This window comes from Suricata suricatta, chromosome 11, assembly GCF_006229205.1.
Source record: "Suricata suricatta isolate VVHF042 chromosome 11, meerkat_22Aug2017_6uvM2_HiC, whole genome shotgun sequence".
In the NCBI taxonomy this organism is placed as follows: Eukaryota; Metazoa; Chordata; class Mammalia; order Carnivora; family Herpestidae; genus Suricata; species Suricata suricatta.
Genome location: NC_043710.1, coordinates 74482924 through 74500655, shown reverse-complemented (window position 1 = coordinate 74500655; position 17732 = coordinate 74482924). Strand labels below are relative to the sequence as shown.

At 35.9% G+C, this 17732-nt stretch overlaps 1 protein-coding gene across 1 annotated transcript in view; it reads right to left on the bottom strand.

Moving 5' to 3' along the window:
* CEP57 (centrosomal protein 57) overlaps positions 1-17732 on the bottom strand; it is a 41395-nt gene that overhangs the window by 8758 nt on the left and 14905 nt on the right. Inside the window, exons 3-8 of the mRNA XM_029957210.1 lie at positions 8261-8440; positions 7762-7883; positions 6386-6502; positions 5544-5621; positions 2803-2910; positions 2182-2259 (exon numbers count right to left, since the gene is read on the bottom strand). Coding sequence (XP_029813070.1) covers positions 2182-2259; positions 2803-2910; positions 5544-5621; positions 6386-6502; positions 7762-7883; positions 8261-8440 — 683 coding nt within the window. The remainder of the gene's footprint in view (positions 1-2181; positions 2260-2802; positions 2911-5543; positions 5622-6385; positions 6503-7761; positions 7884-8260; positions 8441-17732) is intronic.

The window sequence follows — 17732 nt, the reverse complement described above, 5'->3', positions numbered from 1 at the left end:
GCTCAGGTCATGGTGTGGGATCAAGCTCTGCATCGGGCTCTGCACTAACAGCATGGAACCTGCTTGGGATTCTCCATCTCCCTCCTCACTGCCTCTTTCCCTCTTTCTCCTTTCTTCCCTCCTCTCCTCCCTCCTTCTCTCTCAAAATAAATGAACATTTAAAATGACTGAGAAGAGGGCATCCAGATGGCTCAGTCAATTAAGCAGCCAACTTCACCTCAGGTTGTGATCTCAGTTTACGAGTTCAAGCCCCACACGGGGCTCAGTGCTGACAGCTCAGAGCCTGGAGCCTGCTTCGGGTTCTGTGTCTCCCTCTCTCTCTGCCCCTCCCTGGCTCATACTCTGTCTCTCAACAAACTAAACATTAGGGGCGCCTGGGTGGCTCAGTCAGTTGAGCGTACGACTTCGGCTCGGATCATGATCTCCTGGTTTGTGGGTTCGAGGCCTGCGTCGGGTTCTGTGCTGACAGCTCAGAGCCTGGAGTCAGTCTTCTGATTCTGTGTCTCCCTCTCTCTCTGACCCTCCCCTGCTTGCACTGTCTTTGGGGAAAAAAAAAAAACAAAACCAACTAAACATTAAAAAAATTTTTATAATTAACGAGAGGAATGATGAAGCTTCCCCCAGAACATGAATATGATGCCAGGCTGTGTTGACAGACTCCCAGAATATGACAAAGACTATTCTGTGCTAGTTACACCACATTTAGAGGGCTACATTCAATTTAGAAAGGAAGAGAGTGATGATGTGGTAAACTCATAGCGGAAGAAAAAGAAAGTGTGTGTATAACCTACAATAGAATAAGGAGATAAGAATAAAGTTATTTTCTAAAGCTTAAAAATTTCCCTACAGTCAAGGGCTCAAGTGGATCCCTGAGAACAGAAAAAGAGCAATGAGGAGAATTGACACAGTGAAAGATTTTAACTCAACTTCAGAATTTTCAAATACGGTGGTCTAGAAATGTATTAATGAGGGCTCATCAGATGTACTGAATGGAGTACACAACCACTGTTTTGGATGTTTACATGATGAAAACAGTGGGCAGAGCACTTTACTAAGTGGGTCCCAAATCTAACTGAACACTAGACTGATATCAGGAAACAATAAAAACAAACAAACATACTTTCTAGTCCCGGTCCAGAAAATTCCGACTTAGTGGGACTGTGGTGGGGTTTCATAATCTGGTTTTTCAAATGCGGTACTCAGTGATGCTAATGTAGTTCAGCCCTTGAGAACCTATATTTCCAACTCAACACAGATTTTACAGTGAGGCAAAAGCAGCTTGGTAGGATTAAGAGACAAAGAAAGAAACAGGTCAAAAGATAATCTGTAATCCAACAAGAAGTTAAATTTAGGGTAAAGAACAGCATAGAGCCAATGGTAATATATATTTTGTATATTTATATTTATATATAATAAATATTTAAGTTATCTGTGCCTCACACATCCACAAAGGGCAAGTGGAAAACCTAGAAATTAGTTCATTCTCCAAGCTTTCACTGAGGATTTATTGTGGGGGGGGGGGGTAAAACAAATAAATAAAATTAGAATCTATTCCCAAAGCCTCTCAAACTCACTACTTAGTTGGGTATTCAAGGCATCTACGCATGAAACAACCAGTAACACAGAGCTAATGAAAAAGTGCTATAAACTAACACAGTCCTAGGTACTTATTAGAAATCACTTAGTACTTGCTGATATTTGACAAAATTATCATCTCTACATTTAAGCACTAAAGATTCAGACCTATTTATGACTGCTTTTTGGAGAATGATGTATGTGAGGACAAACGGTATGTGATTTCTATTTATTTAAATATCTACTATATTTAAATATAAATAAGTATAGGACTGACACTAAAAATCCAATGCTACAAGTACACTGTTTCCCATTTCATTCACTCTTACCTGCAACCACACCCTCTCCAAACCAGGGCCTCCGATATTGTTCATAACTTTCCTTCCACAAATACTTAATCTGCTTTAAAGTCCCCCTAACCTTTTCCCTGCTCCCCCAAACCCATAAAACCTTCTTCCATCTCTTTCTCACATCACTATGAACCATACAATTAAAAGGGCAGAAAAATGTTTTCACCATTTACAGGCATACAGGCAGATGAGTGGATTTAATTCAAAGAGCTAAGTTGTACAGGGAAAAAAAAAATCCAGAGTTGGACTGACTCACCTTTCCAGCTACAAAAGGCATATCCCCCAAGCATAATCTATAATGTGGTTGTGCAGCAAAATAGTTCCTAGAACCTTTCTGAATGGAAAGGAAAAAAACAAAAAAACAAAAAACAAGTTTACTCACATGATGATAAGAGCTGACCATACATGACTAACCTAAAATTTCAGTGTGCTGCTGGGCTACTACTTGCTTTAGCTACTGACGTGTTCTTGAGCTCCTAATAATACCTGACAACATGCTCCTAGCCTAGGAAAGGCTAGGAAGGACAAAACAGTACCTGCCAAAACAGCAAGTCCAGCCTAAGAAACTGTATGGTATGGTATACGTATGTATATATACTCACATATACCTAAAAATGCTGTAAGGCCATTAATGCAGTATTGAATAATAAAGATCTGGGCAGTGTATTGGATTTCTAAAAAGCTTTCATATATACCATCTCACTATCAGGGCAAAAATTTATACATAGATCTTACTTCCTCCATCTTCCCAATGTAGAAACAGAAAGTGAAGATTTACTCATCCAAGACTGTTGTACCACACAGTTGTAGGAGTATTTTCACATAAATTACACTAGGTAATAATCAGCACTTTGACTTACCGGTCCTGTTTTCATACCTTTTCCGGTAGTTTTGACTTCTTTTTTTTAACTCTCCTTGCACTGGGAACACATGGAGCTGCCTTATCTTCAAAGATAATTTTATTTGTTTCTAGACCAGTCTGCAACTAAGAAAAATAGGACAGCCTAAAGTTAACGCTATAGAAAGAAAATGTATTGGATTTGCCACGTAAAGATGTGTAAAAATCTATAATAGTATCTGATCGAAAAACATATCATAGCTGTGTAACTATGTCTTGAACCAACCTGCGAACATTTGCCAAATATTTTAAATCAATACAAGTCTCTCATCTTATCCTGAAGTGCTGTGCTACAACTTGTATTTTTTTTTTCAGGTTGGAACCTTTTAGCTCCATTATTTGTAGTTGTTCCATAAATTATACCTAATGAGCTAAATGCAATATATCTGAATCCAAACGAATGCTTCAATATTTTCTTCTTTTTTACACATGGCAATTACAGCATCAGTACCAGACACAAAGCAACTGGTGAACAAAATACATTTCTCCCTCTTTAAAAACTAATACCCTTACAACATAAGACAATGAAACTAGAAAATTTTATGTCCAAAAGAACTGGAAGGCATGTCAGCAAATGCTATCACACCCTTTTCTCTAGAAGCTTAGTAACTATATTAATTAAAAATAGTTTCCTATGCACAAGAAAGAAATTCCATAACCAATTACTAGGGATCTCAAACAAGACAGGTGCTTTCCCTAAACCAATTTTCAGACTTCCTTAAAAAAAAAAAAAAAAGACTGTGTATTTGTCTAGAATAATGATTTTCAAACGAGCTTATGTATCCAAATCATCTGGAGAAACATTCAGAGTGTCAGGATCCTCTCTGGACTTCATTGTTTTTGAAAGTATTTTGAAGTTCCCTAGAAAATTATGATGGAATTGGAACACTCAGAACCAATGGATGAGTTAAAAGAAATACCGAAAATACTAACTCCCACAATGACTGCATTCTTTAGGGATAGACTCTATTCAGAGACAAAGGAACACAGCGATGCCTACCCTCGGGAGCAATCTACATTCCCTCATATCTAACAATGCTTTATATATAGTAGACTGAATAGACAGAATTTACTGAACATAAAATTACTACTCTGTAAGACCTATGAAGCCAATGTGTTTGAATAGTAAAAAAAACAAAAAAAACAAAAAACAAAAAACAACTTTTTAAAATGTTTTCATTTCCAGTTTATTTAATTCTTCCTGGTAGTGGTCATATATTTGTGTGGCATCTTAAATACCTACATTATCTTTTCTCTTGTTTGATACCTTCCACACTAGGAAGATATAAAATGAAGACCACTTCATCAGTGGTAAAATCCAAGCTCTGAAAGGTTAAATATCTTGCCCAACACCATACCACTTAAGGTTGAACTGACTTGGAACAATGTATGATCTCTGGTCACTGGTATCCACTCTCAAAACTCAAAACCTTTACTGATGGTATATATCAGTAATAACTGATTAGGTCCCTACATTATGTCTGCTAAATGAAAAAGTGAAAGAAAATACTGCAAAATAACTTTTTAAATTAATAAGAAAAGTAAACTTGTTTAATTTTTATTTCATGTACAAAAAAACTCACCACCACAAAAGTACATAAAGCACAATCCAGGAGTTGCACGTTACAAGTGAGGAAATGGAGACACAGTAAAGCGGCCGACCTTACAGTGGAATAGGCAGAGAAACCAAGTCATTTCAGAACTTGGTGATCGAAAATAAAGCCACATGACCATAAAACTCAGCACAGTGAGGCATTAAATATATACAAATTGATCATAAGATAAATATTTGGGAAAAATATATCGTTTAATAGAAAGAGGATATGTTAAATCAATGAGTTCTAGGAAGTTCTGGAAGAAACAGACAAAGTGACAAAGATAACAGAAACATTTACAAATGAACGGAACTCAGGACACTGCTGGTGTCTGACCACAGCCTGAACTATAGACCCTCAGCTCTTCACTGTTCTGGAACTGAGACCTGCTTCTTGTGTTAATATGAGAAAAGATACATATGAATGTTATAAAACTTAAAGACTCTGGAAGTGGGAGGGTAAATAGGAGGTATTTGAATAAACAGGCTCTTAAAAAGAGTCTTCAATTACAAACAAGGTATTTTATTAGGCCTGTAAGTAAGACTTACTGGGTACAAAAGTACTGCTATCTCCTTTAGAAATGCAGTGCTGGTTGGAATATATATAAGTTCAATGTTTGTGTGGATTTACACTGCCTCACCTGTTCTACCTGGTGGCCAATGCATGGGCTAAAAATCAAAGACCAGGAGCAAACAGAGCTCACTTTCCTTATCTGGTAGCTTTTGTGGGTCAATTTTTGTCCTGGTGTTTTGAGGCCACCAAGGAAAAGGAAAACATGTAAGTAAGAAACTAAATGATAGTTTTCCAACATTTCCAATAGTGACCCATGTGAGAAGTTTTCCATCAGTATGTATTACTTTATGACACTACCTCTGATGGTTTAGTCTACTCAATTTTTAAAAATGCTGATTGAAACGCACAATTTGAACAACTCTATAAAACTCAATTTTTACTCTTTTGCCTATAAAAATATATGTTAATTTTCTATATCAAGCTATGTATGAGAGTTTATATAGTGGACCCCTCCAAAATATAGAAGACCTACGAAGCCCATCATGAATCTCTGTTTCGATACAGAGCGGGGTGTGAAATGTGGAGAGCCGGCCTGCGGGCACTGCCGCTTACCCGGGCCGCCTTGGCTTGCATGCGTTTCCGTTCTTGTTCTTCTTCACGGAGTTTTGCTTCCAATTCTTGCATTTTTTTCTAGTGATACAAATATTAAGAGTGGTTAGTGAAAGACTTAGTGTCTGTAAAATTTTAATACAGCAACACAGGAATGTGCTATAAAATTTCAGCACAGTAAACATAAGCTTGTCACTCTAGTACAGACTCTGTGCTTGCCAGTAACCATGATGCTCTCCTGTGATTCATTATTAGTCATTTGTGAAGTAACTGTGAGGTAGTTAAATAGAATTATGGGTGAAATCTATGGCCAAAGAACACAGCTCTGTATGAAGGTGTATAGGCTACACGGAAGCTAGGTTTAGAATTTTAGTCTCAGGGGTACTGAATACTTCCCAAATGGATCAATTAAAACTAAAGGGAACAACTTGAACCAAGTGTTAGAGGCCTCAGGGAAGCTTAAAAACATTTAAGCTTCTGACATTTTCAAAAAGAACTTCTTCCTTATGTAAATCTAGATTATAAAATGTGAAGCTAAATTTAGAATTTTAGTCTCAGTGGTATTAAATACTTCCCAAATGGATTAATTAAAACTAAAGGGAACAACTTAAAACCAAGTGATACAGGCCTCAGGGATGCTTAAAAACATTTACGTTTCCAACATTTTCAGAAAGAACTTCTTCCTTATATAAATCGAGATTATAAAATGTGAACACTCTCTCCAAGTTTACATTTCTTCCTCTTAAAAATTCCTGTTTCTTTGCTACATGATCACTTTTCTTCTTATGAATTGCCAGTATTATAAAATGATCAATTTTACAAAAGAACCAATATTATGCACTGACTTCTGCCACGGCCTGCATTGTGGTAAGTTTGTTATATTCCTGTTCAAGAAGATCCAACTTCTCAAGCTGGCTCTGCACATGTGTTTGATCATGTTGTCGTTCTCTTTCGAGGGAAACCTGTGAAATAATATTAAACACAAGCATGACAATCTGACAAAAAAATAAAACACAACACTGGGCATAACTTAGAACATACTATATAATAATTTTTGGCCTTTCACAGAACTTATATACTACAGAGAAATTTTAGGAGATGAAACCACAGGAAAAAGCAATCAATCAATACAAGTGGAATCCTGGTCTTACCATATACTATTATAACATTTGGTTCTATATACTGAGACTTTTGTTATACTCAGAGATTTTTTAGATATATAGGCTAACACTTTCAATGACTCTGGTTCTCTTACACAGCTAGTCTCTCTTATGTAAGGCAATAATTTAATTAATGCTTCCTCTGAATTCTATAAAAAGATTTATTATGATTTTTAGGTTTATGTTAAGGCTTTGAAAAGACTGCCACCTGACAGTCACATGGTAAACCATTAAACAAGGGTAAGTAGTAGAAATATGCAAAATTGGGGTCTATTGGTAAAGCCAAAACACCAAGGACCTAAATTTATAAACAGTATATCTTCATATATAAGACTCTAGCAACAGATATCATACTAACAGAAATTGGACTATGACTAAATAAAGCAGTAATTTCCCCAGGAATTTGTGTCAATTACTAATCCCTTCCAATCCACCTTAATGGATACTTGCTGCCCTTAAAAAATACATTAAGTTAAAAACTGCCAAAAGCATACTCTATTTGCAGCACTGGAACTATTCTTATAAAATGGGCAATTTAAAATTTACTGGTGAAACAAGGTTATTTAATACATATGCTTAATAGATATTAGTCAAAACATCTCACTTACAGATGCTTTCTAACCAAAGAACTGGAAGCTCCCAAAGTAGAGAATGACTATATTACTGTATATAATGTTTTGCCATTTCCAATCATGTGGCAGATTGAACAGACTACCCCCCCACCCTATAAACGATCCCAAGGATTTCAGTCTTGGGCTGTTACACTGTTCAAAAGCAGAAGCTATCAAAGCTGTGTGCAGAAGATGTGCAGTGTGTGTGAGGGTCATTCAAAAAGGAAGCCTCTTTACAGTGATGTTAAAAAAACAAGTCACATTTTTCTCAAAGCTTATACTAGTTGTTTCTCAAAATGAACTACTTACTGGTACTACTATCAGTGATTCGGATTAAAGGAGAAATGATTATTATAACAGAACCATTAGTCTTCAGTGAGAAAAAAGATCTTTATGTCAGTCTGATTTCCCCATAACTACTGCTGAGAATGAATCTGTGAGGGACCATACCTGTTTTTCTAAGACAGATGTCCTTTCCATTTCTGCATGCTTTATCATATTGCGCATGTATTCCAACTGTTTTTCTAAAAGATTACATTTATTTTCTGCAGCTAACAGCTGAGATGCCAGTTCTAAACAGAATACATAAACAGAAATTAGCTCACTCACACAACAGTTTTAACAAGCTGTTAACAGGAATTAAATCTACTGTGTACACAATAAACACTTTCCAGTAGCTCTAGAAGCCTACTCAGATGACCTACATCATGCTTTCTATATGCTAGTCCCAACCTGTCTTGAATTTGGTCAGCCAATATAATGCAAGACATCACCACTTGCTCCTTAGAATACTCTCGTATAATACAGTTCTGGAGTGCCCAAAGACACTGACCACTAGGAAACACTAACATGACTGTGCTTTTAGAATAATTTTACATCACTTATTTTCTGTATTTCATTTTGTATTTTGTGTATTTGTAGGTTTCATTTCCTTCATAATTAAACAAACCTTGATTATGCTTTGACTCTTCATTCTTTGAATTCTCTCTTTCTTGAATTTGTTCATCCAATACTTTCTTATATTCAATTGTTTCTCTAGACAAGGTTTTCACACTTTCTTCTGCCTGAATCCTTTCCAGTTCTAAGCGTCGAATCTTATCTTGAAGATTCTTCAGAGCAGAAAATATGGCTGCCAAATCCAAACATGAATAATATAACAATATATATGGAGAAAGTAAACAAAACTTATACTTATCTTGGGGTGCCTAGGTGGCTCAGTCAGTTAAGCATCCAACTTTGGCTCAGGTCATGATCTTGTGGTTGGTGAGTTCAAGCCCCACCATCAGGCTCTGTGCTGACAGCAGAGACTGCTCTGTCCCCCCCTCTCTCTGCTCCTCCCCTTGCTTGTACTCCATCTCTCTCAAAAATAAACATTAAAAAAATTATTTTTAAATATACTCATCTAAATAAAAAATAAAATGGATGGGTAGGCTCAGGGGAGAATCACTCTGGGAATAATGGAATGTTGATTATAGCCACGTAATTGTTTTTTAAAAAATCCACTTAAAGATATCTTCTGAGTCTCTGAAATGTGCTAGGTACTCAAGTAAACAAATTATGGTAAAACATTTCAACAATTTTATAAAATGGTAAAAATATTTAGCTAATCATACAAAATTCATATGTATCCTAAAGTATATTAACTGTCAATCTTTTTATTTTTATTAATATGCAGAATCCAATTATAGAATTAAAAATATGTGGGACAAAAAGGATTCTTTTCAAGTCTCAATTTTTTCACTTTATGGGAAAATTCTAAACATTCTTTAAACTGACCTCCAAAACTTTGATTATAAAAGTAATATGCAAAAGAATATATACACAAAAGGAAGTATGCATATGCATATGAAGAACAACAACTTATAATCCTACTACTAAGAAATAACGACTCTCATTTTTGGTTATTTCTTGCAATCTTTTTTGATATAAGTAAAATAAATTGATATCAAAATTTATGATTTCTTTTTTACTTTAGCACTATAAAACTTTGGGCATTCTTTCATATAATCAGATCATCATCTTAAAAGATTATCTCCTTATAGTCAATAATTAAAAATTAAAAATGAAGTTACTGGGTCTAAGAATATCCATACTTGAAATACCTGTATCTGAAAGGCTCTTGAAAGTAAAGTACCTTCATAAAGGGTTGTATCAATTTATACTTTCTTTTTTTTTTAATTTTTTTAATGTTTTATTTATTTTTGATACAGAGAGAGACAGAGCATGAGAGGGGGAGGGGCAGAGAGAGAAGGAGACACAGAACCGGAAGCAGGCTCCAGGCTCTGAGCTAGCTGTCAGCACAGAGCCTGACATGGGGCTCGAACCCACGAACGTGAGATCTGACCTGAGCCGATCTGACCTGAGCCGAAGCCGGAGGCTTAACCAACTGAGCTACCCAGGCGCCCCTCAATTTATACTTTCATTAGAAGTATGTGTCCTGTCAATACACCCCACTTTTAATTACAATGCTTCTGTTAGTCTAAGAAACAAAAGGTACTTCTGGTTATTTTATTTTGCATTTTGATAAAAGTTTAAAGATTTTTTAATATGTATTACTGGCTAACTTTTTCTTTTGAAATCAGTAAGAAAAAGTCCCCCCTTCCCCCTTTCATTTTATTAGTTGATATGAACTCTAGTTTAGATGTCGTCAGTTTTGGTATAAAGCTGTTCTGATTTTTCATACCATTATAATGAACAGTCAAGTTCTTAACAAAGAATGCTCTTCAATGTCAAGAATACATAATCTTTACATTTTCCCTTTTTCATACTTACAGTTTCACAGAGTCTTACATTTAATTCTTTATGTGAAAAAGATACTTTTGTATTGAAAGAGAAACTTTAAATGGTGACTGCCTCATATGTCAAATTCACACAAGTAGTAATATATATGTATAGATGCATTATTACTTATGCACAAATACCCACTTCTATAGTCTCACACACATACCAAAAAATCAGTTTCAGTACTTTTATTCTGATTTTATTATTTCAGTATTTTAACTACTAAAATCTTATAAACATCACAGTGCCAGTCTCCTATATTATATAAATTTTTAAAACATTTCAACGTTATTTATTCTTACCAATTTAATTTGGTAAGAATATTTAATATTCAGAACCATTTTGCCTAAACAATGATTTCCATGAAACTTCATGAAACCACATACTATGTAGGAAGAACTGGCATTGTTTAAAAATCGAGGATTCTCACTCAAACCAAGGCTCACTTTTCCATTTATTAATGTAATTCATTCACTCACCAAATTTTTAGTGCCTACAATGTTATAGGGCCCAACAGGAGACTGATACATTTTATAATATAGCCAGCTTACTCCTAGTATGCAGTGAGATCTACAGTTTAATAAAAACATAAACATGAAACACATACAACCTAGAAACCTAAAAAAGCAACTGAAAAAACTTATGAGAATAGGAAAAGAGCCCAGATTTAAGATTAGTATTCAAAAGATTTAAATAATTCTCTAAAATACCTGGAATAATTAGAAAACAAATGTAAAAGGAAAAAGATTAATAAATGCCTTTTACTATCAACTGAAGTTTTTGAAAGTAAAACTTTGTAGGGGCACCTGGGCAGCTCAGTCAGTTGTGCATCTGACCTCCGGCTCAGGTCATGATCTCCTGATTTGGGGGTTCGAGCCCCGTGTTGGGCTCTGTGCTGACAGCTCAGAGCCTAGAGCCTGCCTCACCTTTGTCTCCCTCTCTCTCTGCCCCTCCCCTATTCATGCTCGCTGACTCTCTCGAAAATAAATATTCAAATAATAATTTTTTAATAAAACTTTGTAATATCAAATATTTCTTGGATTCCTTAATTAGACTATATGTAATAGTGTATGATCTTACTAGTATTTTATTTCTGCATTTTTAGTTATTAGTGCAATTGGCTGGAACACACCATTTCTGTTCTGTATGTCAACAACTGTAGTATCACAGAGATGTACTAGATTAACAAAAAGACCCAATGTGGGTTATATGCTTGCCTTTTCTACATTCTGGAGAATGGCTTATATATCACCAAAATTATTTGTTTAAACATTCCTCAATAACTCACATACAAAAAGGAAAGATATACCAGGCTCATGGATTGAAACAATATTGTTAAAATGTCCATATTACCCAAAGAAAAGTACAGATTCAATGGAATCTTTATCAAAATACTGTGTTATTCATTGAACTACAATAAATAAGCCTAAAATTTGCATGGAACCACAAAAGACCCTAAAGAGCCAAAGCCATCTTGAGAAAGAGAAACAAAGCTCAAGGTATCACAATCTCAGATTTCAAGGCGGACGCTATAGTACTGGCACAAAAATAAACACACAGATCAATGGAACGGGACTGCGAGCCCAAAAATAAACCTACACTTATATGATCAATTAACCTATGACAAAGGAGGCAAGAACATACGCTGGGAAAAAGAGGGTCTCTTCAATAAATGGTACTGGGGAAAGTGGACAGCTCCATGCAAATGAATGAAACTGGACCACTTTCTTACAACATACCCCAAAATAAACTCAAAATGAATTAAAGACTTAAATGTGAGGCCTGAAGCTATAGACCTCCTAAAAGAAAATACAGGCAGAAATCTCTTCAACACCAGCCTTAACATTTTTATGGATATGTCTCCTTAGGCCAAACAAACAAAAGGAAAAAAATAAATTACTGGGATTGTATCAAGCTATAAATCTTTTACACAACAAAGGAAGCATCAACAAAATGAAAAGGCAGCCTACTGAATGGGAGAAGATATTTGAAAATCATATATCTGATCAGCAGTTAATATCCAAAATATACAGAGAACTCCTAAATCTCAACACCAATAACCCCACAAATTATTCAATTAAAAATGGGCAGAAGATCTGAATAGGCATTTCCAAAGAAGCCATACAGATGTTCAACATCACTAACCACCAGGGAAATGCAAGTCAAAGCAACAATGACATATCATTTCACACTAGTCAGAACCGTTAGTATCAACGAGACAAGAAATGACAAGTGTTGAACAAGGATATGAAAAGTGACCCCTCACACACTGTTGATAATATAAACCGGGGAAGACACTATGTAAACATTATGGAGAACTCCTCAAAAAAATAAAAATAGAAATATTATATGACCTGGTGAGTCCCCTACTGAGCATTTACCCAAAGAAAACAAAAATACAGATTTTAAAAGATACATGCACTTCTATGTTTATTGTACCATAATTGTAACAGCCAAGATACAGAAGCAAATCTAAGTGTCTATCCATAAAGGAAATAAAGATGATGTGGCACATAAAATGAAATATTACATATTCTACACATATATGCATAATAGATTAATATACATATATAATGTATATGTACTCAGGCATAAAAAAAGAACAAAATCTTGCCAATACATGATAATAAGAGTGGACCTAGAGAGTATTATGCTAAATGAAATAAGCCAGAGAAAGACAAATATCCTATGATTTCACCTGTATGTGGAGTCCAAAACAAACAAAAACAACAAAAACCCCACACCTGACAAACGAACAAAAACAGCAACAGGCTCATAAATACAGAGAACTAAGGGCTGCCAGAAGGGAGGAGAGTGGGAGATGGGCAAAACAGGTGAAGGGGATTAAGAGATACAAACTCGTTATGGAATAAGTCACTCACAGGGAAGGAAAATACAGCATAGGCAACACAGCCAATAACACTGTATAACACTGTGTGGCGACAAATAGCAAACTACACTTACTGTGGTGAGAACAGTAGAATACTCAGAATTGTCCGATCACTATGCTGCATACCTGAAACTAATATAACAGAAAGCCTGAACCTTGGCTAACCTCTGGAAACTAGGCTCTTGGAATGCTCCCTGTGTTACTAATTAATAAGGTTGTTTTGTATCCTAAGGCACTAAATCCTGCTGCACAAGTCTCGACTGTGTAAACAATGTATTTTATGGTGAATAGCATGACTGTGCAGGCGCCAAGTACTTGTGTGACCAGCTCCAAATAAAAGCCATAGTGTCTGAGCCTTCAGTGGGCTTCTCTGGGCAGAAACACTGCACACATCACATACTTTACTGCTGTAGGAAGAAGTATCTTTCTGTGTGACCTCCACAAGAGAGAAATTTAGAAGTCTGCATCTGGGTTTCTTCAGATTCTATTGTAATAAGCCATGGTCATAATTATTAACCACTTCTGAAACTTGTGAGGTCAGTTCTCCTAGTTAATCGGGTACGTGGCCTGGAGACCCCAGAACATGAAAAATTCACCAATGTTTTCAGATTCCACAATGCAACTAAATTTTAAGAAAACTACCACTGGCCAAGTTTTGGAGTACTATCAAATAAAAATATACACAAGTTGTTGGAAAGATTAAAATATTACTTCTTTTCTACCTACATATCTGTTTAACACAGATTTTTTCATATACTTCAATCAAAACAACTTATCAACACAAATGGAATGCAAAAATAGAGGAGAATCAAGCTGTCTTCTGTTAAGCCAGAAAAAAGAGATTTACAAAGTGTAAAATAAAATAAAACAATGTCACTCTTAGCAGTGTATTTGTTAAATTTGGAAAATAGTTATTCTTCATTAAAATATTTATGTAAACATGTAATGGGTTTATTAGTGTTTCCTGGATTAAAATCAACTGAGAACAAATGCTTTAGAAGAACAGATGGGCAGTAAATTGTTATCAATACCTAACACAATAGCCATAACTTGACCTCTCTCACTGATCACAAGAATACGGAGCTTTTTCCAACAGGTGTGATAGAAACTTGTAATAGACCGTTCAAAGCAGTCTCTCTCTCAACTCTGGGCCATGAGTGGCCTGGCACGGTGAAAGATACCGGGCTAGTCGCCATCAGCCCCATCGGTTTATCTCCATGTGCTGTACATATATTACCATTTCATTCCCACAAATACTATGATGAAATGAAAGGTCTGCAAAGCACTGGCCTAGTCCTATTGCTTGATAGCTAGTTACCTTGCTTCAAATGTCCAAGCCATTCTGCACACCACTGTCAACTGAAATGCATTAAACTAATAATATGAACAACAGGTTGAACTTTTTTGGAATGATAACAGTTACCAGTTTTTTCAAGGGCTCCAAGGACAATACATTTTCTGAAAGCAGTGATACCTTCCAATTTCTTGTTTATCTCTTTTCTAACTAAAACTCAAAAATATGAAAATAAGAATTACAAGAAACATAGTTTAATTATCCCTTTCTATGGCACTGGTCAAATTATATTTTCAAAGCTATTATCAGATAGCAAAGTGAAATGGTAACTTATCAAAGGAAAATACATTAAACTAAAACTTAAGAAGAATCACAAGTCTTTTTTCCTCTGAAGTATTAGTGCAAAAAAAAGCATTTATTAGATGTAAAGAAGAAAAATTTTTCATAGGCAGTATCTATTCAAAACAAGACTTATCTCATTCAATAAATATTTGAAGGTCCACCACACAGGTTTGGGAAAATGTGGAATGAGAAAACAGTTTTGATAATATATATTAAACTAATCATATTTGAGATTTCTCTTCATCTGTAAATTTTGAATTCTCTTATATAACTGTTCCGTGAGGATTAAATGAAGTATATTCACTTTACCATACAACCACATTTTGCCCTTTTTAAAAATTTGTCTTTAATCATTAGTAGTAGGCCAACTGTATTTACTAATGATTCTCTAGATAAAAAAATTAAGTGTTATATTTCAACCACAAGTAGGTTAAATAGACATTTGTAAACTGTGAACTGATTGTGCAGTAAAGTACCAGGTACATAATAATGTCTAAGTATAGTTACCAATGTAAAAACCTAGGCCATAATGAAGGTTCAAAAGTGTTTACTGAAATAAACATCCAGAAGTCTGTGGTGTTTTTTTTGGTTCTCTGAGCTATCAGCACAGAGCCTGACGTGGGGCTCAAACCCACAGACCGCAAGATTATGACCTGAGGTGAAGTCAGATGCTTAACCAACTAAGCCACCCAAGCACCCCAAAGTCTGGCGTTTAATATATTTGATACTCAACTTACTAACTAGAGTTATGTAGGATATACTGTCTCAAATATGATGATAATAAAGTAAATGCTAATTAAAGTGACTGATAAAGTGCTACTCATCAGCATTTAAAGACTTCTGCAATTTCAAAAAATAAAAGTTGCAAAACATTCCAACATATGGCAAAAAAGCAAAATGTAAATATTCAAAGTCAACAGTGGATAAGAATCAGGGAAGATTTAGTAATAATTTAGCACATACACAAAATAATCATGCTAACAGAGTTCTAGCATGAATACATGGTCTAGGAATTAGATATCAAACTTCCCAAAATATTACATCTAGTTCTTATCTTTACTCTATATAAAGAAACTGTTTTAAAAAGATCAGAGAAAAGTAATTTCTAAAGAATGAAAGAATAAGAAAAGTTAAACAGGGCAGATTTATTCATAGAATCAGAAAATGTTTATTTAGCCCAGTGTGTTAGGAATAAGGTTAAATTCTGCTTGTGTGTCACTAGTGGTTTTAAGGAATATGAGAGAGAAGAGCCAAAAGGAGACGGAAGAAGAAAGTAAACACAAGAAAAAATGTGTAAAATAGTAAATAGCTTCTTTTATCCCTTCAGAGTATGGTGTTGTGAACTGTTTAATTAGGATTCATCAAGCTTTTATAGTGTTTTTTTCAATCAATCCAATAACATCTACAATTCTATAACAGAAACATTTCAGTAAGAGGGCATAGCATGAGAAAGACTTGTAAGCTTATCACATGTCTGGTGTGTTAGACAGAAGGGACACTCAAAGATATCTTACGTCCTAATCCTTGAAATTCTGAACACCTGCTATATGGCATAAAGGACTTTGAGAAAGGTTATTAAAATTACAAACCTTACAATAGGGAGATTCCCGATTCTTGGCCCAATCTAACCAATCATGTGAACCCCCTTTTTTTAATGTCTTTTATTTATTTTTGAGAGACAGAGCTAACAGGGGAGGGTCAGAGAGACAGGGAGATACACAATCTGAAGCAGGCTCCAGGCTCTGAGCTAGCTGACAGCACAGAGACTGACGCAGGGCTTGAACCCACGAACCATGAGATCATGACCTGAGCTGAAGCTGGACGCTTAACCGACTGAGCCACCCAGGCACCCCTCATGTAAACCCTTAAAAGCAGACAATTTCTCCCAACTATGGCTAGAAAAATGCAGCAGCAGAAGTCAGAGTCCTGTGATGCAAAAGAGAGCCCTGACTCACCTTTCCTGAAGGGGGTCATAAAGAAAGCATGGCAAGGAATGCGAATAGCCTCTAGGAGCAAAATCCCGCCCTGACTGCAAGTCTGTAAGACAATGGAACCTCAGCTCTATAACTACAAGTAACTTGTTTTGAACAAAAATTTGAATGAGCTGAGAGTTCTTCCCGAGACTCTCCAGTAAGAAACACAGCCCAGTCAACACCTTGATTTCAGCCTCATAGGGCCCTAAATAGAGGACCGTGTTGAGCCCATTCACATTTCTGACCTACAGAAACTATGTGATTAATACATTTGTGTTATTTAAAGCTGCTGAATTCGAATATGATACTTTGTGAAGACAGCAAGAAAGCTAATACAGATGGAAAGTTCCCCAAATGTACACACAAGTATTTCAAAGAAGCCAGAGGGAAGGATGTGCGGGTAAGGAAGAACAGATGAAAGGCAAGGGATGAAATTGGGAAGGTATATAGAGTCAAGTTTATGAAAAATCTAAGAATTTGTTATGTAAGCTATGAGGAGGTGCTAAAATTTGTTTAAAGTGGGAGAGATGATGCATAATAGCAAATTGCAGGGATGTTGTTAAATGGGGCTGAAAGGGAGACCACAGGCTAAGCAATTACTCAGGAGTGCATTACAATTATCTCTGCAATAGATGGCGAGAGCCTGAACTAAAGCAATGAGAATGGAGAGGCAGAACAAGTAAGTCTTTGGGATACTTCAGAGGCAAAACACTGGTTTTCAGTCCCTAACTGATATTGCAGACGACAGAGCAGTCCAGAGTTCTCAAAGTATTTAGCCCTGATTTGGGGCCCAACTTTTTTTTTTTAGTAATAATTTATTGTCAGATTGGTTTCCATGTAACACCCAGTGCTTCTCCCCACAAGTGCCCCCCCATGACCATCACCCCCTTCCCCTCTCTCCCTCCCCCTTCAGCCCTCAGTTCGTTTTCAGTATTCAATAGTCTCTCATGATTTGTGTTCCTCTTTCCCCACCTCTCTTCCCCCCTTCCCCTCCCCCTGGTCCTGTTAGGTTTCTCCTGTTAGACCTATGAGTGCAAACATATGGTATCTGTCCTTCTCTGCCTGACTTATTTCACTTAGCATGACACCCTCAAGATCCATCCACTTTGCTACAAATGGCCATATGTCATTCTTTCTCACT